General features: G+C 36.5%; 1 protein-coding gene across 1 annotated transcript in view; it reads left to right on the plus strand.

Annotated features, from left to right (window-relative positions):
• Nucleotides 1-23,276, plus strand: part of LOC140164695 (uncharacterized) — a 43,691-nt gene that overhangs the window by 16,823 nt on the left and 3,592 nt on the right. The window contains exons 2-3 of the mRNA XM_072188050.1: nt 11,685-11,827; nt 18,932-19,048. Coding sequence (XP_072044151.1) covers nt 11,685-11,827; nt 18,932-19,048 — 260 coding nt within the window. The remainder of the gene's footprint in view (nt 1-11,684; nt 11,828-18,931; nt 19,049-23,276) is intronic.

The following is a 23,276-nucleotide window of genomic DNA, read 5'->3' on the forward strand; positions in this document are numbered from 1 at the left end:
CGAGATTTTCAGTAATTAATTAGCAGTGTACATTGTCATATCTCTTCACATTGTTTCTGCAAGGAAGGCCGAATGAAGGAAAGTCAACATTAGCCTTGAGTTTGCATAGCAGCAGGCGGTGGTGTATAATCAGTGTTTTTACATGGTTACCTCAAAATGTTGGAAGGAGTGTATATTTGGTATATTTGTGTGTAGGGAGTGGGGCAGATCGGAAGGTGTACGTAGTTGTTTGTGTAAATAACTAAAGACTGCGCAAAAAGTATCGCAGCTGTTGTAAATACGAATACAGCGTCAGAACCAACGCTCTGCAGGGTCTATTGTTCTATTGTTTCCGATTAGAGCGCTGACATATTGGAAAATGTTGCCAATCAATATTCATGAGAGTGTACATTCAACGTCCAGTTTGCGAAATTGGGTGAGTTGTGTTTGGTAGGTGTGAAATGGGACTGGGCGTTTTAATTACGTAACGAATAAAGGCATTGACATCGTCGAATGGCTGCCCAGTGCTGTTATGTGTTTAGTTATTATATAGGCCTAATAATTATTATTAAATGTATTTATCATTCCTTTCTTTTCCCTTCTCTGTACTTATTCTTTCCTAGGCCTACATTTTATCACTCCCTCGCTCTCATTGTCCCCTCTCACCCTCCCTCTCTCATTCCCATAATTTTCCTTATATTTCTATTTATCTACTTGTCTTTATTATCCCTTCCTCCAGCCCTCATTCTCATTCTCCATATCCACTCCTCCCCTTCTCCCTCCCCCCCCCCTCCCAAGACTTCTCACAGAGGTGAATCTGTCCCTCCCCAACCCCCTCCCCTCTTTGGGTACGCCACTATTTCTATACCAATCTCCTTCTTAAAATAAAATTAAATGGAAATTTCTTAAAAACAACCTTTATATGCCTATACTTATACTTACATGTAGGCCCTATACGTATAGCGATTACCATTATAGTGTAATATAGATATATGGACTGGAAATGGCAGCCTTCATACATTCTAATGTGTAATCGATCACCAAGAGCATTCAATTTATTTAAATGAAACACCTATCGTCAGGTGGGTGGTAAAGATGATTGCATCGACAGCTAAAGCCTCCTTATAGTCTTCAGACCCACACAAGCACACATAATTTTGGGATACATTGAGTACAATGGTACCACTTTACAAATGACTGCCCTTACACATGACTGTAGTGTGGTCACTTATTGATACTCGCCTGTTGTGTAGAGCGTTAATATGATGCCGGGTCAGTGACCAATTTAATGGCGGAACCCCTTTATTCGAAACAATGGTACCACTTTTATGAATAGCCTGTCGCAACTTCTAATCGGCATCAAACGAACAAAAGATTATATAATCTATTGCGACTCTATTTCTATTTAAAACCTCTTTGGTCAGAACTGACATTTGTGTTCACAATATTTCAACATAGAAATAAAGGATGATTTATTTACGCGCATTTTGTTACCCCATTGTCCAATTTCGTTCAATATTAACAACACAGCAGCAGTGTTTGTAAAGAGAAATACCCGAATTTTAAAGTTGCAGCTTTTTGTATTGATTTGAAGTCAGCGCGAAGATAATGGGTTTTTTTTCGTGCCACAATGCTTGCGTAATAACCATTGATCGCTGTAAACTACAACTTTTAAATTCTGGGATTTTTTGTCAAAGGCACTACTGTGTTATTAATATTGAACAACATTTGACAAATGGGGTATCAAAATTCGCATAAATAAATCATCCATCTTTCTATGCAGAAATATAGTGGAAATAATTATTAGTTCTAAAGGTATACGCGTATTTATAACAGCTGTGTTACTTTTTGTGTAGACTTTACATCTTTGCTATTATCGGACGAACTAGACGAACCCATATCTATTTGAAACAGATAATTAATCACTGTCTATGAAAGTGATAGCAATTGATATTAATAGCCTTATATTGCCGAGTCTTGGGGATACGGTGTAATGCAAGATACTAAATTGAAAATGTACTGGCTAATGTATTGTATGTCAAACTACCCACAAATAAATGTCATTTTGTAGACATATTGTGGAATCGCATCCTCTAGAGTAAGACAATGGATTTACTCAATTTCACTCAAAGTTTAATTTATTTTCGTTCACTAAAGCTGGTAGGAATATGTTGCCAAGCAACGATATTCTATAACCATTACACTCTAGCGTGCTATCATTTTCATACCAATACTTATATTTATAGGGGTATGTGGTGGGGTGTGTGGGGGTGTCTGCCCCAGCAAACACAAAAGCGTTTTTAAAACGTTTTAAATAAGTTATATTTTGGAATTTGGTTTAGGTAAAAACGTTTTAATAGCATTAAAATGTCGGGTTATATAAAGGTCATGAAATCGTTTAAACCTTTTGTATGAAAACACACTACAACAATATTTGTAAAATGTTTTCGAAATGTCATTGTAAACTATTTTTGCAAACATTTTTGGCCAAATATTTTGTCAACACTTAAATAACATTATGTTAAAATATTTGCACCCAGTAAACACAGAAATGTTCTTAAAATGTTTTTTACAAAACGTTTTAATAACATTTAAATGTCGGGTTATATAAAGGTCGTGAAAACATTTTAAAAACGTTATTGTAAATATTTTGGGCAAACATTTTTGCAAAATATTTTTCAACCCCAAAATAACATTTTGTTTAGAATGATTTGTACCAAGTTTTCAAAATGTTTTTGGAATGTTATTAAAACGTTTTTATACCCTTTATATAACCCGACATTTAAATGTTTTCTGTAAAACATTTGTGTTTGCTGTGCAGTAAATTACCAACAAATGTTATTTAATGTTATGTAAACGTTTTATACCATTAATGTACCCTTTATATAACCCGACATTTAAACGTTTTCTGACAACCTTTTATAACCTTTTGCGAATGATGTCGAAAACGTTTTGTGTTTGCTGGGTGTGTATTAACGGTTCACGGTATATCAGACTGGTGTATTTTGATGAATGGTACTAACACTGGATTTGGTTAAAGCCCCTTGTGCGACTCGGTAGTACATAGTTCAATTCAGGTTTTAAAACGGTGCAAATGTTATCCTCAATAATAGATTTAATGTAGCAACGTAATGAGTAACGTAGTCTAACGTTTTAACGGGTTATGCCATTTTAAATCGACTTTCGAAAAGTTTTTTGATACATTCATTGATTTCTCAAAAAGTAAAAATCGCAGTTTAACAAATAACGGTTCAAATGAAAGCCATTATTGGGGGTTAATTGTTGTATCACTATGATAGGCCTGACACCAATATAAACACTTGTTTCGGTGACCCAAGTTCATGGTCGTTTCTGCTCACGCACTTTTTTACAGATGGCCTGGAATTTCATATTTCGGTTTCAGCGATTGCCCGAAAAAGGTGGTATGTTTTTGAAAAGCGTTTCCGCTTGGAATGTAGATAGTTATTGTTGCTATTACTCTTCGCGATTTTAATTTATGCCCTCTTTAGCCGACAATTTTCAATGCATTTTACACAATAGATACGTCGCTTGCATAAATACCGCTATTTTTAACAGTATCGTTTTTGTTAACCAACATAACATCCAAAAGAGTTCTCAAGACTTTGATGAGACCATAGATACCAAATCGGACTACATGTGATGAACAGATTTTACACTAGAATCAAAAGAACCAGCGTAGGCCCTCTCAAAATGTACTTTTTTAAAATATCGCGGCGGGATAAAAATGACTGCCTTTTCCTAGTTTTTTATAACAAGGAAAAGCTTTACTTACCTCAAACTTCAAACGTAGTGCTGTCTCAGTGTCCGTTACTGGTTAGTATTATTCCGATTAAGCGATTTTCATGATTTAGGCCTACTTAGCCTACATTTGAGCAACTATTTGCCCACACCGTGTACGAATATATTCCAAATATGGCGCTGCATTCAGTATCACACTAACGACAAGGTTATACTAAGATGTGTAAGACTTTCTGACACTATATTCACGGTTGTTCTAATGGCTATTCAAACTTATGACAAATTTGGCTGGTTTGCGTTGTTCAATACCATTTCACCTAGTCTTGGTACTAGCCGGTTTGTGCTCCTCCGTCACTAACGGTGACGGAGGAGCACAAACCGGCTGGTACCGAGACTACATTTCACCCTGATGTGACAGTGACGTCACATCCGGGGTCACGTCAGTATAAAGCTGGTTTCCACAGAGGAGTAAGATATCTTACTCCTCTGTGCTGGTTTCATACTACCATGCCGGTTGCAATGAGCGGCGTGGCGCACGCGCATTGCAGACAAACGGACACAATCAAGACCTGTCATTGGTTGAAACGCTCTGCCGCTTGCCGGGTGTTCGTGATCGCGCGCCATTATCGTGATGATCGGGGATTCCTTTTTTGTGATGAAGGCACCAGCCGAAATGTCCGTTTTCCAGAATGCAATGAACATAACTCTGTACTCCCCCGGGGAGATGATGTATTTTGCGACACTCATGGCGGGAAAGAGATATGAAACGAATTTTATTAGGCGCAGCATCACTCGCTGAAGTTCGATAGCGCTGGTGTACATACGCACGTGCTTAAAGACACCGCATAGATGCGCGAGCGAAACAGCTGTTCACAACGCGTTGACATCACAATCGGGGTGAAAATGGTATAGGTAATAGATGACTATGAAACCTCAAACTCGCCCCTCGATAAAGGTTGGCAATTGAAGCAGGCCTCAGTTTAGCGAACTTTGTCTAGTTTAATGCGATGCGAGTGCAAGCGCCGCTCAGACTGTGAAGGTTTCTGGATACCGAATATGGGATAAGATTAGACCTATATCATGTCCTCTAGGCCATATAATTTATTTTTGGAAAGGAAAGTCTAATCTCGGAACCTATTCAATTGAGAAGGGACTGGATTTTGTCATAATAATATAAAAATTAATACTTAATGCCTCGCGATTTTTTTGATATCCAGCCATAGTATTTTAATTGATTAAACTGAACATAAACAGTCCCAGAACAACGCCAAATATGGATTAAAAGACCTTTGACCTTGGATGTACAACAGCATGTTATGATCTAATGGGAAACTGTGCACATCAACAAACACCATTTCTATCAAAACGGCAACGTCTGATATAATTTGAAACCACATAAATTACTAGAGTTGGTTCTTCTCTTGGATTTGGACCAAGCTTTAGAATATCGAATGTTGCGTTTTGAAATAAAACAAACCAGAAATTTATCACCCATTGTAAAAGATATGGTACATGTACCGAATACATGTACATACATTGGCTGACCTTGTGGATTTCCTGGCCCAGCCATGCTAACCACATAAGGAGATTATACGATTAACCTAGTGCAGCTATTGTCATAGCAGGGTATTATTATGTAATACTCCTGATCCATATTTGGCGTTCTCTTGGACTGATAAAGCTATATCTTTACTAGCTTCATGCACTAATTTGCAGACCCGCCCGGCCTTCTATATACATGTAGTGAGTACCACATTAGATTGTGTTTACAAGAAATAATAAGCGCTGCCTCCTCGAAATTTCTTATGCCATCAGCTTTGATGATTAAATATTATCTACAACTCGGCACCTGTGTTCAAGGCTTTCTTTTATCTATTGACCTCAAAAGAAAGGATTAGAATGATCAGAATGCCGTCCCTGACCCCTTTCCACACATTAATAATGAGTCGGTAAGGGAACGTGCTACCGTTATACTTCAATGAGTACGTATGGCTACTACGCAGTTCAATGGCCTTATTGTGATCTGGCGGGAGTTTTAAAAGCACGGTCCCTGACTGCGTGGGCATATTTCCGGACAAGGAACAATAGAGACCAATTGCCTGGCAATGACGTCACATGTAAGCTCCCAGTCTATAGTGTGATTAGAACATTATAGGCTGGTGGTCACTTATAGTACGATCAGTACGAAAAGTCCAATGCGATTATTAATGTATTTTCTAAAATTAAAAGAACCACTTTTTAGCGGGAATTTTTTTATTTTTTTCAGCTGAAGTTGTGAAAGGGTTGAAAGACTACAATATTACGGCTTAAACAAGAATTTCTTTGTTTGGTCGTTATTCCTATAGACTCATCCCTTAAGGCATTGCTTTACATTTAAATCGGTATAATTGCGTATAGTTCCACACAGTTTAACCTATATTAAATCTGTTTTTCATCGACTATTAAAATGTACAATAATGCGGTTCAGGTTTCATGACGTTTAAAAATCTGAGACTGACATTTCTGCACAATGTTAACATTATTTTATTAATGCAATTTACAGTGGAATACTGATTTTGAAGATTCATAGTTTTTCACAGGGTGTTGACCGACAAAATTTCTTTTAAGATAGTGTCTAGTGGATGTAAAACAGTAACGTACCTGATCATACTGGAGGAAAGCGATCGATATTGTAATTGTATAGCATAAAACTGACTCAAGTTTCAAATTATCTGCTTCAAAATAGCCGAATTGCCTAGGAATTAATTAGTATATAGAGCCTAACGTCAAAATATGTATGCTATGTTTTATTTGGGTGGGACGGTAATACATCCAGAGCATTGTTTTGAAGGTCACACACAAGAATTTTTTTTAAAGTAATCCTTATACCTCGCAAGCTGCGCCCATGACGTCTTGATATTCATAACTGCCTCCTGTTTCAAAATTTTGATTAGTTGTGAATCGTTATTCGAGCCATTCCTATTTATAGTGTTAGTAGACTTTCTACTAAAGAATGTCACATCAGATCTCGACTAGGGAGTTGAAACACATCCTCGCCATGTCTCATACACTACCATAATGTCATTACCAACAGAGCCTCTTTTCAACTATGTAATGTATCGCCAGAAGACACGCTTTGGGTACTCTTTCGTCTGCCTGAAGAAGAACCTGCTGGAAGGCATGCTCTTTAGGTACCACCTCATGATAAAGGGAGGCCTTGACGCCCATGCACCTCTATTTAACTTACACCCGACGTGTGCTATAGGGTACGATGAAGGCATGATTCTTGCAGAACAGATTGGATAGCCGTACTTACCAAAGATCGCTGTATACTGAGATATCAGGGGTCGCCTGCTACGCAGCCGAAGGATGATGATGATTCGAGCCGTTTGACTCGGAATATTTACCTCAATTCTAGAGTTGTCGCATACTTGTGATGAAAGCATTCCAATTTTGTTTTGGACGAGAGACACCGAACAAGAGAAAAAACTGAGAAGCTAACTTTACATCTCAACCATTTATAAAAATGATTTTTTCCTGTAAACTTGCGTTTTGAATACATTTGCGTTTTGAATACATTTACGTTTTGAATACATTTGCGTTTTGACATTTGAATACATGTAATTTTTATGACACGTATCGAACATTCTAAAACAAAACACGTCATGTTGCAAGGAAGCACTCTTATTAAGCTAATGTACACTCAGTCGTCGAGTGATGAGCGATTGATATTGACCAATAAGGCAGAGAGTTTTCAAAGAGAAAAGCGCTATGACTTCGCCGCTCAGTGACGAGTGTAAATACAGGAAAAGATTAAATTTCTCACTTATTCTCTGGCGGGTGTTCTCACGTGTTTTACTGCCTTTAAAATTGAGATTGGAGGCATTCTTTACTTAACGAATGTCAAATGAAAAGGAAAACGTAGAACATTTTTAAAGTTTCCTTATCTGGATTACTTTTAAGTAGAGTAGTTTGGGAATTTAAGAGTTCCCAAACTACTCATGGTTGATCAATTCTTTTCCTCTTTTTATTTTACGCAAAACACATTATAAAGTACTCCAACAGACGCTCCGGGTACGCTAGACAAAATCTCCGAGGGAAACATGTTCGTAATCTGTTTTCTACCAAGCGTAAAATGAATCAAGTGACTGTAAAGAAAAGGCAAACTTTCCTAACGAATCAATTTTGATTACATTAATGAAAGGCCACCCGCTAAATGTTCATTCAATTTTACGGGTTTTACGAGTTGCAAGGTAATGGTGTAAAGAAGTGAAAAACTTGAAAATCGAGATCAAGAACACGCGTGCGACATAGTGATTTATTCTTGAAAGCAAAATGTTACCACACATTGCTTAAGTTAAACAAATTTATTATATTATTTTTACTTATAAAATCTTTGACCGTGATTCATGAAAATATCGCATAATAGAGGTGTGTAACAGTGTAATGTCAGAAAAATATTGACTCTTATTGAATATAAACTTCTAGTAACAGTGTTTGAGTGTATTTATTTCTCAATAATCTATCACCGAATTGGAGGAGCGGTTACAATACTTACCTTGCAAATAATGTACAAGGATATGTAATCAACAATGAACCTTAAGGTGGTACTACATCCCCTGATAAATTTTGTGACTAATTTTGCATTTTTCTCAAAAAATAACTACACACTGGTAATAAAAGTTATGAATATTATAGGGTAAGGAATCCAATTACTTCACTGACATTTCAGTGATTCAAGACAAGTGGTTCATTATGTATGTTAAGAAATGAGGTACATTCTAGCGGTATCCCTTTTCTTATCATAAATAACGTACCGCTTGTCTTGAGTCACTGAAATTCCATTGGATTCCTTGGCCCTATAATATATGTATGATCAGATATGTTACCGTTTTACATCCACTAAACACTATCTTATAAGAAATTTTGTCGGTCAACACCCTGTGAAAAACTATGAATCCTCAAAATGAGTGTTAAACTGTAATTTGTCTTACGAAAATAATGCTAAAATTGTGCAGTAACGTTGATCTCATAACTTTTGTTACCAGTGTTTTTTTATTTTTTGAGAAAATGCAAAAATAGTCACAAATTCATCAAGGGGTGTAGTATCACCTTCAATGCAAAATAAACGTAAAGGACAGACTAAATGGAATGAACAATATTATCTATCAATTCTGTGTCATACAAAGAATAAAAAGTTCATCATTTGAAATTGGGGTTGGAAGATACCTTCCCCTAAATAACAGCTAATAACAGTATTGCGAACCTTCAGCATCCATGGTTCGATGTAGAGAGTCTTTCCTATTTAGAGGAAATATTGCAATTACACACCTTATTGCCTTTTAACAATAACCAATGACACTAGCACGTAATTCCAGTCAAGCACCAATCTTTAATCCTATTGTTGAAGAGGATAATAAGCTTATACTTATGTATAGCATTAGTAAAAAGCTTAAGTCTTTGTTTGCTTTGGCTAAATCCTGTTCAAGTGGTGGGCTAACCAACAATTGACAATGAGAGGACTTTCCTGAACCTCGTTCAGTTGGGGATGATTTGAAGTGACCGCCAATTATGACCATTTGATATTTAAGGGTAGACGAGGAGTTGTTGGTCGAAGCAACCAAAAAAAATCGATTTTCATTCTCTAGATCAATAAATTATTGACAAATAACACCTTGATGTTTTGCAAAGGTTCATTCTACAAATTATATATTTTGAAAACTTGCTTAATTTATTGTTGTTAATGAGTTATGTACAATTTACAAAAGTGTTGTTGTTTCAGCCCTCTTTACAACATAACTCAAGAACCACAGGACCTACAAAATTATTTCTGTGATATTTGAATTCTTCTATGCGCTCGCAAGGAAATGAGCAATGCAATTTTTGCCAAAGCTCATTACCATTCGCAAGATGTTGTGAACTACCAAATCGCAACACTTTAAAATAGTGTATTACCTTAATACCAGCAATGTGGAAAAAAAAAAGAAAAAGTGCCAAAATAATGTACCCTTTTACGGAAGGAGCAAATTTTAAAAAGTTATAACTCCGCTTCTGCAGTACGAATGTCAGCGGCGAATGTCAGGTTATTATTTCAGAGTCTTTAAAAAAATTGCAGGCAGAGGTGGGAATCGATCTCGGTACCTCCCGGTTAAAAAGCACTGTGCAAAACCACTAAGCCAACTAAATATCTGTTGTGAGATGCTTGACATTAATCTTTGATATTGCTTATTGGAACAAATCGCGGAATTAAATTAGTAATAAAAGAAGTATATAGATTCTTATTTAGCGGTCAAATTGGATAAAAGGGGAAATATTTGTCCCTGCTCTAAAGAAAATATAGGTTAGAAAATTATCAAATAAATTTAAATTAAAAATTGAGATTTTGTATTTCTTTCTTTCACGAGGCGGCATTATCACAGACAAACACTGTATAAGCTAAAAACTCGACCATAATCACTACATGCTGTCATAGCTCAATGGTAGAGCAACATACTGCTAATGTCAATATCGGTGGTTCGAGTCCTCCTGCCAGCAATGGTTATATGTATTATTTTAATGCTACGCTACAATTTGTTCAATTTCTTTCGTTTATTTATTTATTTATTTATTTATTTATTTATTTATTTATTTATTTATTTATTTATTTTTGTTTATTTATGTAAATAATTTGATATATTTGAAAGAGGTATTTGAGCAATTGAATACATGAATATAAAAGCCACCTAAGTCCGTGCGAAGTTATTTTGAGAGAAAAACCTGTGTATCATTTTAATTCCTTCAGTTAGATTTACCTGGTCAATATGGTAAGTTTTACTTGCAAATGAGTGGATTAACCTGTATTAGGTATGACGATTAGCATTTCAGGGACTTCGTGGGGTTCATTTTAAATTTTGGACTTAGGTGGTTTTTTGAATCATATACAAAGACAACAATGTTAGAATGAGATTACCACTAGTAAGATAATACAAAATAAAGCACACAGGTATGTATAATGTTGATAAGCATTCTGCCATGTAATATAAACCACACACTTTCCTTTATTAAACCCATTTTTGTTCAAAAGTCATTCTCTAGCAATGAATGTGTTACAAGTGGACTTTTATACATACTGGATTTCAATCAATGTGTTACAAGACTCAAATCATGGAATTGGGTGATTCTTTCATACATGCTATTTTTCACATGCCCAATAGACACCGAGGATGAATTTGAGTTGTTCTTTCATGCATATGACAGGCCTATGTATAGCAACAATTTCCCATGCTTAACTCAATTTGGCCAACGTATGGACTTAGGTGGTTTTTGTATTCATATATTCAATTGAAATTTTGATTTTATAATCCTATGGGGTCATTTTGAACCCCCACCCCTCCCAAATTGCCAAACGCACAACACCTAGGATTTTGCATCATACATGTCATCATCATAAAAAAACCATTCTATAATACCTGACGCCGGCAACTAGACTACTATACAAAAAAATAGTATCACATCTTTCCTGCTCAATCAATATATTATAATACTTGCAAATAGATCATAGTTTACTAATCTAATCCTGTAATATAGACCTGTTATATCACCTGTAATATAGGTGATCATTGTTTATGGTTTGTTATTGTAGAGATTAGTGTCTGATCTCTGTAATGTAATGTAAATGAAGCATATTGATATGCAGGAAGAATCGACCATGGCGCTATCTATTAGGGAAAGATAAACACTATTCAAAATATCAATAGACAAGAAGAAAGGGATGTAGAGATTTGTAATTGAGTCATGCATGATTTAACAGAAGGTTCTTTCCAAAACCCAAACGTAATGATGTAGATATCGCATCCAAGTCATGAGATCACCATCTTTATACAATCAATATGGTTTTTTACGTTCAATATACTCCTCCTTTCCATAGATGACCAAAAGATATGTTTTTAATTTCTTTCAAGTATCATTACATCTTTTTGCCATTGCAGATTAATGGAGAGGCGTGAAAGAAATCCCGAGCTGTGGGTCCGATGTCGATATGAAGATCTCTACATGAAAGCTGTTAATTGTGTTGCAGAATTCGTCGGTTCTCGTCCAGAAAATCTGGTGTTACTTGAAAATGCCTCGACTGGTAAGACGAAAATGGAATTAAATAATGAAACAAACACATCTAATAATACTCAGATTCTCTTTTAAAAGTGTAGCTTTAGGGTCACAAGTAGCGGTGTCATACTTAATGCTCTTCGTGCTAGCCATGCGCTTCAACGGAAAAAGTTGAAGTTTTGAAATATTTTCTCAAAATATCAAGAGCTATCTTAAGAACTACTGAACCAATACTAGGCTTGTTTGTACTCATTTTAATGCATTTTTCATGCTGATTCCAAATATGGTCATGACAATTTACATTTCTGAAAACCCGCGTAAAGAGAGTTAAAAGAGGATGGGTGTTACAGTAAAGCACTTACACTTATGTAGCCTTGCAGATATCAAGGGGCTAGAGCAAGAAGACCGGTTCTGCAATAGCTGCCTGATAGACATTCGTCAATTTCTGCATTCTACATTGTACACATCTAAACAATATGACCCCTGGCAGCTATTACAGATAGGGCTTTCTTACACTAACCCCTCATTATTTATTTATACGCCACAATCGATCAAGTTGGATGGCGTTGCCTTTCTGCATACGTCGACGCTCTTTAAAAAGAGTTAGATAATCATTAGGGAACCCAGTGTACAGTGTGGGCCAAAAACAACTTTACCCAATTTAAAAGGTTCATATCTCAAAATTAAAAAGTCTGCTGCAAATTGTTTTTACATATTCGTAAAGAACATCTTCTGTAAAGTATTTGGTGAAAAAACTATCCCAAAATGTATTAAATTAAAAACGTGACGCTAGTTTTAAATCAAAGAGTCAAAATGAACTTTGTCCACGCGAAGGCCTACTAGCTGTCGCGTAGCATCACTTGCAATGGCGAGTTCGATTAAAGAATATGAGAACTACTCAATATACGCACAAATTTGTTCAGCAATTTTATATAATAGTATCAAATAAATCAAACATGAACAATTTAAATGTCAAGCTATGATATTTCGTCATGATACGCAGCTTTCACGTTGCAAAGATAAACGTAATTCTCTTCAAATAATTATGCGCAAAGCAATTGTAACCTCAGACCTGATTTTTTTTTGTCATTACGAAATGTTATCTACAAGAAAGTTAGAAGTTATTGAACTTATTGCGTTCGTGGTATGTTCGGCAAATTGGGGTAGCTGCAAGTTCCGTTTGAACCGCTGCAATATTTGCAGCTGAACGACCAGTTCTTGGACGTCCGCTCCGTGCTTTGCATCTATTCATCACACTTCCGAGGTTGTGAAAGTTGTTCGTATGGTAGGTTTCGGTGGGATCTTACGTTCGGGAAACGAATCCGAATTGACGCTGCACTACCAATGAGCTTTCTGTTCTTAATTAAGTATACCTCTGCCATAAAGACATCTCTTGTGTTGTGAATTGCCTTATCTTGACCATGTTGACAACCTGCAAACCTGTTTAGAAATAAGCCACGCAGTCACGAAGGCCTATTTAAAATTCAAAAATTGCGCCAGATAAAACCTTCGCAATTGTGTAATTGTTATGCTAATTGTTGGTCAAATTATGACAGGAGTGAAGTTCGAGTACATGACAAGTAATTTGGGGTTAAAATCGATTGTATTTCTTTCATACATGTAAACAATCATCACTTTTCAAAGACAAACCAAACGTGTTTACCAATTACATGTATATATATGCCTAACGCATAATGTATGCCGTACTCTTAGCAATCGGACACATACCATTGAATTACGTGTGGACAAAGTGATTTTTGACCCTCGAACGTAAAACTAGCACCATTTTGTTAATTTAGCTTCTTTTGCTTTCATTTCTTCATCACATACTTTTAGAAATATATACATCTAGAATATGTAACAATATTATGAATAGCTCTTCTACAATTTGAGCAACCACCCTCTGAAATTGGGTAAAGTTGTTTTTGGCCCACACTGTATACACGAATAAACAAACAACAAGCAAGCAAGCAAGCTATAACAACACAAAGTTAAACCAATGTCATTTTGTGATTTTACAAATGAATGCAATTTCGATGAACTGAATTCTTTCATGATCTCCCGAAGTCAAATAAACAAACACAAAATAAAGAAAAACAAATTCAAAAACGAATATAAAAAACATGAAAATCAGCAAACAAAGCAAGTTCAACACTCGTAGAAAAAAGTAGGCCTAAAAGGGTTCTAAAGCGGACACCGTATGTAGAACCAAAACTGGTTCTTGAAAGGCCAAGAAGAACCACTTTAGTAAAAGGCTATATAGAGTCATAACGAGCCCTGTTGTGTTCTTCCAATTTTCAAGAACTTTTTTCTTCAGGTTTATATATATGGGACAGCCTCGAGTGATTGAATAATTTATTGAAGTTTAAAAAAGAAGATTGAATTTACCATATCCATACTTAAATATAATGCTAAAAAGTAATCGCCAAACATAGTGGTATTAAACATTTATTTATATTTCTAAATTTTTAGGGCCGTTATTTTGAAATCTACAAAATAAAAAAAGGACGAATAGTGACGGATTTTGCATAAAATGGATTTATCTTTGACTTATAAAAAAGAAGCACTTTTAAAAATGAAAACAGACCCGTCATTAAGTGCGTATGTTGCTGTCAATTCAACGGTTGTTTCGAATTACATATTAATTGTGGTTGATTGCACATGAAACTTATATACGCTACATTTGAGCTAAAATCGAGTGGGAAAGATGATTAAATGTCATCCGTATCTTTTTCGTTACATTAAAGAGTTGTATTTTAGAGCAAATAGCTCTTAAGAAAGCACGAATACTCTTTCCTACGAACAAATGCAACGGCTTCTCCTTTTCCGTCCATTAGCTTCAACATCAATGGCAAGCACTTTGAAATGTATGTGATAAATCGTAATGTTTTTAAACAGCGAAAAGAAGTGACTGTATAATTATTTAGAGTGGAATGGGCAACCTTGGTAAACCCTAATGCGTGTGATGTGATGTGCAGACTACATTGCATTTGGTTTGCTTGTTTTAAAGCGGTTAATGTTAGCATAACATTATGTTTTGTTTTGTTTGTTTCACAGTGGTTAATGCCGGCATAGCAGTATGTTTTATTTTTAATCTGTTTTGCTTTTAACGACCAAACAAAGAAATTCTTGTTTATGCCGTAATATTGTAGTCTTTCAACCCTTTGATAACTTCAGCTGTGTAACTTACAAAAATTCCCGCTAAAAAGTGGTTCTTTTAATTTTAGAAAAAACATTAATAATCGCATTGGACTTTTCGTACTGATCGTACTATAAGTGACCACCAGCCTATAATGTTCTAATCACACTATAGACTGGGATTACATGTGACGTCATTGCCAGGCAATTGGTCTCTATTGTTCCTTGTCCGGAAATATGCCCACGCAGTCAGGGACCGTGCTTTTAAAACGCCCGCCAGGTCACAATAAGGCCATTGAACTGCGTAGTAGCCATACGTACTCACTGAAGTATAACGGTAGCACGTTCCCTTACCGACTCATTATTAATGTGTGGAAAGGGGTCAGGGCCGGCATTCTGATCATTCTAATCCTTTCTTTTGAGGTCAATAGATAAAAGAAAGGCCTTGAACACAGGTGCCGAGTTGTAGATAATATTTAATCATCAAAGCTGATGGCATAAGAAATTTCGAGGAGGCAGCGCTTATTATTTCTTGTAAACACAATCTAATGTGGTACTCACTACATGTAGAAGGCCGGGCGGGTCTGCAAATTAGTGCATGAAGCTAGTAAAGATATAGCTTCATGTTCAGTTTAATCAATTAAAATACTATGGCTGGATATCCAAAAAATCGCGAGGCATTATTTCTTGTTATGGACGACAAGTATTAATTTTATATTATTATGACAAAATCCAGTCCCTTCTCAATTGAATAGGCTCCGAGATTAGACTTTCCTTTCCAAAAATAAATTATATGGCCTAGAGGACATGATATAGGCCTAATCTAAACCCATATTCGGTATCCAGAAACCTTCACAGTCCGGGCGGCGCTTGCACTCGCATCGCATTAAACTAGACAAAGTTCGCTAAACTGAGGCCTGCTTCAATTGCCAACCTTTATCGAGGGGCGAGTTTGAGGTTTCATAGTCATCTATTACCTATACCATTTTTCACCCCGGTGGCAGTGATGTCAACGAGTTGTGAACAGCTGTTTCGCTCGCGCATCTATGCGGTGTCTTTAAGCGCCATCGAACTCCAGCGAGTGATGCTGCGCCAAATAAAATTCGTATAGACCTTTTTCCCTCTTTCCCACCATGCACTATTCCAGGGGGGAGTGTCGCAAAATACATCATCTCCCCGGGGGAGTACAGAGTTATGTTCATTGCATTCTGGAAAACGGACATTTCGGCTGGTGCCTTCATCACAAAAAAGGAATCCCCGATGACGATAATGGCGCGCGATCACGAACACCCGGCAAGCGGCAGAGCGTTTCAACCAATGACCAGCCTTGATTGTGTCCGTTTGTCTGCAATGCGCGTGCGCCACGCCGCTCATTGCAACCAGCAGGGTAGTATGAAACCAGCTTTATACTGACATGACCCCGGATGTGACGTCACTGTCACATCAGGGTGAAATGGTATTGAACAACGCAAACCAGCCAAATTTGTCATAAGTTTGAATAGCCATTAGAACAACCGTGAATATAGTGTCAGAAAGTCTTACACATCTTAGTATAACCTTGTCGTTAGTGTGATACTGAATGCAGCGCCATATTTGGAATATATTCGTACACGGTGTGGGCAAATAGTTGGTCAAATGTAGGCTAAGTAGGCCTAAATCATGAAAATCGCTTAATCTGAATAATACCAACCAGTAACGGACACTGAGACAGCACTACGTTTGATGTTTGAGGTAAGTAAAGCTTTTCCTTGTTATAAAAAACAAGGAAAAGGCAGTCATTTTTATCACAACGCGATATTAAAAAAAAGTACATTTTGAGAGGGCCTACGCTGGTTCTTTTGATTCTAGTGTAAAATCTGTTCATCACATGCAGTCCGATTTGGTATCTATGGTTTCATCAAAGTCTTGAGAACTCTTTTGGATGGTATGTTGGTTAACAAAAACGATACTGTTAAAAATAGCGGTATTTATGCAAGCGACGTATCTATTGAGTAAAATGCATTGAAAATTGCCGGCTAAAGAGGGCATAAATTAAAATCGCGAAGAGTAATAGCAACAATAACTATCTACATTCCAAGCGGAAACGCTTTTCAAAAAAACATACCACCTTTTTCGGGCAATCGCTGAAACCGAAATATGAAATTCCAGGCCATCTGTAAAAAAGTGCGTGAGCAGAAATGACCATGAACTTGGGTCACCGAAACAAGTGTTTATATTGGTGTCAGGCCTATCATAGTGATACAACAATTAGCCCCCAATAATGGCTTTCATTTGAACCGTTATTTGTTAAACTGCGATTTTTACTTTTTGAGAAATCAATGAATGTATCAAAAAACTTTTCGAAAGTCGATTTAAAATGGCCTAATCCGTTAATTAAAGCGAGTAATGTTAGCCTATCATAATTGTTTTTGTTTTGTTTTGTTTGTTTCAAGTGATTATGTTAGCATAACCTGATAACAGTTGTTTTTTTCATTTTAAGTTATGGTTTTGTTTTAAAGCGGTTAATATTAGCAAAACATTATGTTTTTTTGTTTTGTTTCATAGTAGTTAATGTTAGCGGACCATGATGTTATGTTGTTTGTTTCAACACGGTTAATATTAGCATAACATTGTGTTCTGTTTTGCTTGTTTTAAAGTAGTTAAAGTTACCATAACAGCATTACATTTTCTTTTGTTTGTTTTAAAGCGGTTAAAGACAGTGCTAATATAACATATTTTGTTCTGTTTGTTTTAAAGCGGTTAATGTTAACATAACAATATGTTTGGTTTGGTTTGTTTCATGGCGGTTGATGTTAGCATAACATTATGTTTCGTTATGTTTAAGAGTACAGAAATAAATCAAATACTGGAACTTACGTTTCGTTAACACGACGTTTCGTCCGAAACCATCGGACATCATCAGGTGACTGAATTAGGTCGATAGGTCACGTGAGAGACGGCGATCAATTCCTTTCAGTGCCTGGTCCCACGCGTGCGGGAGTTGAAAGCGTAGTCCTCCTGTTCTGTTCAGCGACGGGCTTTCGACCCAGACGGCTTTGCGCACACCCCTTTCAAACCAGCGTTCCTCCTTGTCCAGAATGATGACGTCTTCCGGATTAAAGGTATGTCCCGTGACTTTGTTGTGGGTGAAAACAGCCGAGTTCTGTGCTTCGTTAGAGCTAGGCCTGCGATGTTGGCCAATCCTAGCTCTAAGGGATTGTTTTGTTTCTCCAATATAAGAGTCCTTACAGTCCTTTTCCGCACATGAGATACCGTAAACGATGTTGCTACGTTTATCCTTTGGAGGTATGTCTTCGGCCTTCACTAATTTGCCGCGGAGGGTGTTAGTGGGCTTAAAAAGATGTGTTGATGCCAAAGGTCTTTAAGGTCTTCTTTAACCTCTTTGAAAGGCCAGCGACGTAAGATATGGTAACGTGCATTGAGTTGGTGATTTGGTTCATGTTCTGCGCACTTGCCAAGGTCTGATCTTTCTTTGTCTTAGCTTTCTGGAAAGCCCAGTTTGGGTAGCCGCAGGTGCTAAGAGATTTCTAGATGTGATTGAGTTCCTTAGCTTTGGACTCCTCTTCGCTAATGAGGGTGTCTGAGCGGTACGGCAAGGTTCTTATAACCCCAAGTTTGTGAATGAGGGGGGTGGTTGGAGCCAAATCGAAGGTAATGGTCCGTGTGAGTAGGCTTTCTGTATACTGTGGAGGACTACGCTTTCAACTCTCGCACGCATGGGACCAGGTACTGATCGTAGTCTCTCACGTCACCAATCGACCTAATTCAGTCACCTGATGATGTCCGATGGTTTCGGACGAAACGTCGTGTTAACGAAACGTAAGTTCCAGTATTTGATTTATTTCTGTACTGGATGATATGAATAATCTACACCAAGGTATTTCGTTATGTTTGTTTCATAGTGGTAAATGACAAAAAGTTAACATAACATTGTTGTTGTTATCTTTGTTTCAAAGTGGATAAATGTTAACATTTTGTTTTATTTGTTTCACAGCGGTTAACTCTGTGTTGAAGTCTTTACACTGGAAGAACGGAGATAAAATTCTCGTCAACAATCACTCGTATGGTGCTGTACAAAAACTAGCTAAATTTATAGCTGACGAAGTGCCAGGTAATTACAGCGCCATGACGGTGCCCTGTAAGAGTAATTATTTCGTTAGCATTTCTGACAAAACTCACACTGGTAGGGTTTCGTTTTCGTATGAGTGTTAACATGTTAAGGTGCCTTCTAAGAGTCCTTTTCTGATTTCTGAAAAGTATTTCTGAACAAACTGATGTATTCTATATCAGATAAGGTCATTTTGGGGCTATTGGTGACTAAAAGTGGCAAAAAGCCATATTTTAGTCTTATTTTGGTCAATAATTAAAAAAATAATGCTATCCGAAACACTAAAAAACTTTCCTATATAGAATGGAGTGTCTAGATTACAATAAACAAATAAAAGCTTTTCGGTTTTTTTCCTTTTCTCCCAGCAAACACAAAAACGTTTTAAAACGTTTTAAATAAGTTATATTTTGGCGTTTGGTTTAGGTAAAAACGTTTTAATAACATTAAAATGTCGGGTTATATAAAGGTCATGAAATCGTTTTGCTGGGATAGTGTGTTCTACAACAATATTTTAAAAATGTTTTCGAAATGTCATTGTAAACTATTTTTGCAAGCATTTTTGGCCAAATATTTTGTCAACACTTAAATAACATTATGTTAAAATATTTGCACCCAGCAAACACAGAAATGTTCTTAAAATGTTTTTACAAAACGTTTTAATAGCATATAAATGTCGGGTTATATAAAGGTCGTGAAAACATTTTAAAGACGTTATTGTAAATATTTTGGGCACACATTTTTTGCAAAATATTTTTTCAACCCCAAAATAACATTATGTTTAGAATGGTTTGTACCAAGTTTTCAAAAATGTTTTTGGAATGTTATTAAAACATTTTTATACCCTTTATATAACCCGACATTTAAATATTTTCTGTAAAACATTTGTGTTTGCTGTGAAGTAAATTACCAACAAATGTTTTTTAATGTCATGAAAACGTTTTATACCATTAATGTACCCTTATATAACCCGACATTTAAACGTTTTCTGACAACCTTTTATAACCTTTTGCGAATGATGTCGAAAACGTTTACCGGAATGTCACGTTTTGAACATATTCAAATTAAGAAAATAATTATATTTCAATGGCTAGCAGTATGAGATATTTACAAAGTAGTTTATTACACTCACTACTTTGAATGTCAAGATATTCTGAACATTAAAAAATTGTAATAAGAATAATACAAATACATGCATTACAAAAGCAGAAGAAGATGTGTTTTAACAAACACAGATATTGTTTTACTACATCTTTAATTATGTAATTATATATAATTCTTTTTGTTCAATTATAACCCGTCATTTAGCTATTCCAGTTCAAATCCATACACCCTATGACCCCCATAATCTTTCACACAGAGAGTGTGAATGGGTGACTCCATTTAAAATTTACACCCCCGATGTCATGTATGTGGGAGATTAAAGGTTATATCTTCCATAGAGGGTGTATGGATTTCAACTGGAATAGCCCATTTTGTCTGTAAAATAATTCAAAACATCGACAGTAATTAAGCGTAACATTTTCGAAAATAATTTGATAGATGACCGTCAAAGGCGTTATATTTAATCAGAATAAAAATCAAGTACTATTCGTTTCATCGCGTCAAATTTGGAATTAATCAACGTCGACAGGTTGATAAGCCTGGCCCTTGTCACCTTCTAGCGCTTTTTTAACCAGCAATTATCATCAAAGGACAACTTTTGATCGTTATCTTCAAAGAAACTGTTTCTTTTGGTTCTCATTTTAGAGTCACTTAATTGAAACTGACCCCAATATAGTGGTTGAGTGTGATTTAACCAGTGACGTAGATTTCTTTTCGAAATTGGAGGGGTTGGGTTTGTGAACAATTCTGAATTAGAGAGAATCTAGTCCCTTGGTACAAATGCGCGCGAAGCTCGCAAAACGCGATTTTGAAAGATTAATTACATCGCTGAGCTATTAGCGATTAGTTTTTAGCCAATGATTGGTTTTTAACCAATCGCTCACCGAGCGCGGAGTAAAGTATATAAGCTTATTTTTAATAGAAGCTTCTCTCAGTAGCCGGCGGGGAGTTTAAAAGACACGTGCTTTGATGTCTATACAAAATATATAATAATTCTTTTAACTGGAGTGGACAATGTGCTCTGAAGGTTAAGGTTAGTAGTATTATAGACTCTCACGACGTTAATCTCCCACGACGTTATTCTCCCTCGACGTTATTCTCCCTCGACGTTAATCTGCCGCGACGTTATTCTCCCTCGACGTGATTCTCCCTCGACGTGAATCTGCCACGACGTTATTCTCCCTCGACGTTATTCTCCCTCGATGTGATTCTCCCTCGACGTGAATCTCCCACGACGTGAATCTCCCAAGACGTTATTCTCCCGCGACGCTAATTGCCCCGTCGATCGAGAATATAAACCATCGCAGCGTAGGTTACTTTTTTATTAAGAAAAAAATGTTTCGAAACGAGGAAGACGTCTATGCGTACATCGAGGTTCATCTTTCGAAAGAACGACGCGAAATTGCTCGTTTTGAAGCTGATGGCAAATTAGACCAGATAGAGAGTTTAATTCGGGCCATCAGGGAACACGACATTTACTTCCTGTCAATTAGGACAATACCCTATTGTCCTGTGGTGGTGTCTCTTTACATATTGTTTCCCAGTCTAACTTTGTAGTGAATTTGCTCTCAATGAGAGAAGACACAACTTATTTTGCTCTGAGTTTGCTGTCTTTGTTTGCTACTTATTTCAATTTGAACTTGCCTTCAATTTTTGACTTGAATTTGTTTTTAAACTACAGCATGTAGTTCTTGTTGTTTGCTTTATATTTTGTTGTCTGTCCCTGAAGAAGAGCAGTTTATCTGCTCGAAACGTCGGTTGTTTTTTGTCTGTTTAATGTTTGACTGCTATGTACACAGTGATTTTCATCACTTCCAGTGTACTGTTTTCCTGACACTTTTGTGGGCTCTGGAATTGGCAATTTTTGGCCATCGAACTTTGCCTGTTTTGTGCCTACTCTGGATGTTTGGTTTAGCGTGTCTGTTTATATGCACAGTGATTTTCATCACTTGTTCTAGTGCAGTTTTGTATTACCATTGATCCTTGTTGTTTTTGCAGGTTCAGCACTCACCTTGGAAATGGTAATTTTTGGCTATCGAACTTTGCCTACTTCTTCTGCCTACGTTTGCTGTTTTTGTCCCCCTGCATACTGTCTAGTCTGCATTTTACTTGTTTCCCCACATCAAGTTGGTGTACCTTGCTTTTTTTCTTTCCTGTTGTTATTATTCAAGGTATCCTCTTGTATCATTTATTGATCCTTGATGTGTTTTGTGTCCTCATCCGTTGGATTCACCATTACCCATTTTTTCAATAATTTTGCCAAAATGGTCCACCAGGATGGTTCTTAGGGGGACACCTGAGCGCAACGCGATCGGTTATATTTTAAATATCCTATTTTTTCTCAAATTGCCCCCCCCCCCCCGATAGATCCGCCACTGTTTGATCAATTGTAGGCCTACTAGTGCGCTACGGTAACGGTGAACTGATTCAAATCTCTTTCACTTGCTTGGTTGTTCGGACCGGATCAGTTCCAGCGATTATCATGTTTATTTAAAATAGAATTACTGATCATAGCGAATCTTATAGCGAATTAGAGATAACGGGCCCTATTTTAAATTAGATAGGCCTTATTGCGGGCCTTATTTTAAATTAGAGATAGCGGGCCTTATTTTTAATTAGAGATAGCGGGCTTTATTTTAAATTAGAGATAGCGAACCTTATTTAAAATTAGAGATAGCGAACCTTATTTAAAATTAGAGATAGCGAACCTTATTTGAAATTAGTGATAGCGAACCTTATTTGAAATTAGAGATTGCGAATCTTATTTAAAATTAGAGATAGCGAACCTTATTTAAAATTAGAGATAGTGAACCTTATTTGAAATTAGTGATAGCGAACCTTAGATAGCGAACCTTAGAGATAGCGAACATTAGAGATAGCGGACCTTATTTAAAATTAGAGATAGCGAACCTTAGGGATACCGGGATTGTTAAAATTAGAAATAGCGGACCTTTTTTAAATTAGTGATAGCGAACCTTAGAGATAGCGAACCTTCAATAAATTAGTGATAGCGGACCTTATTTAAAATTAGAGATAGCGAACCTTATTTAAAATTAGTGATATCGAACCTTAGAAATACCGAACCTTATTCAAAATTAGTGATATCGAACCTTAGGTATAGTGGACCTTT

Source organism: Amphiura filiformis, chromosome 11, assembly GCF_039555335.1.
Source record: "Amphiura filiformis chromosome 11, Afil_fr2py, whole genome shotgun sequence".
Classification (NCBI taxonomy): Eukaryota; Metazoa; Echinodermata; class Ophiuroidea; order Amphilepidida; family Amphiuridae; genus Amphiura; species Amphiura filiformis.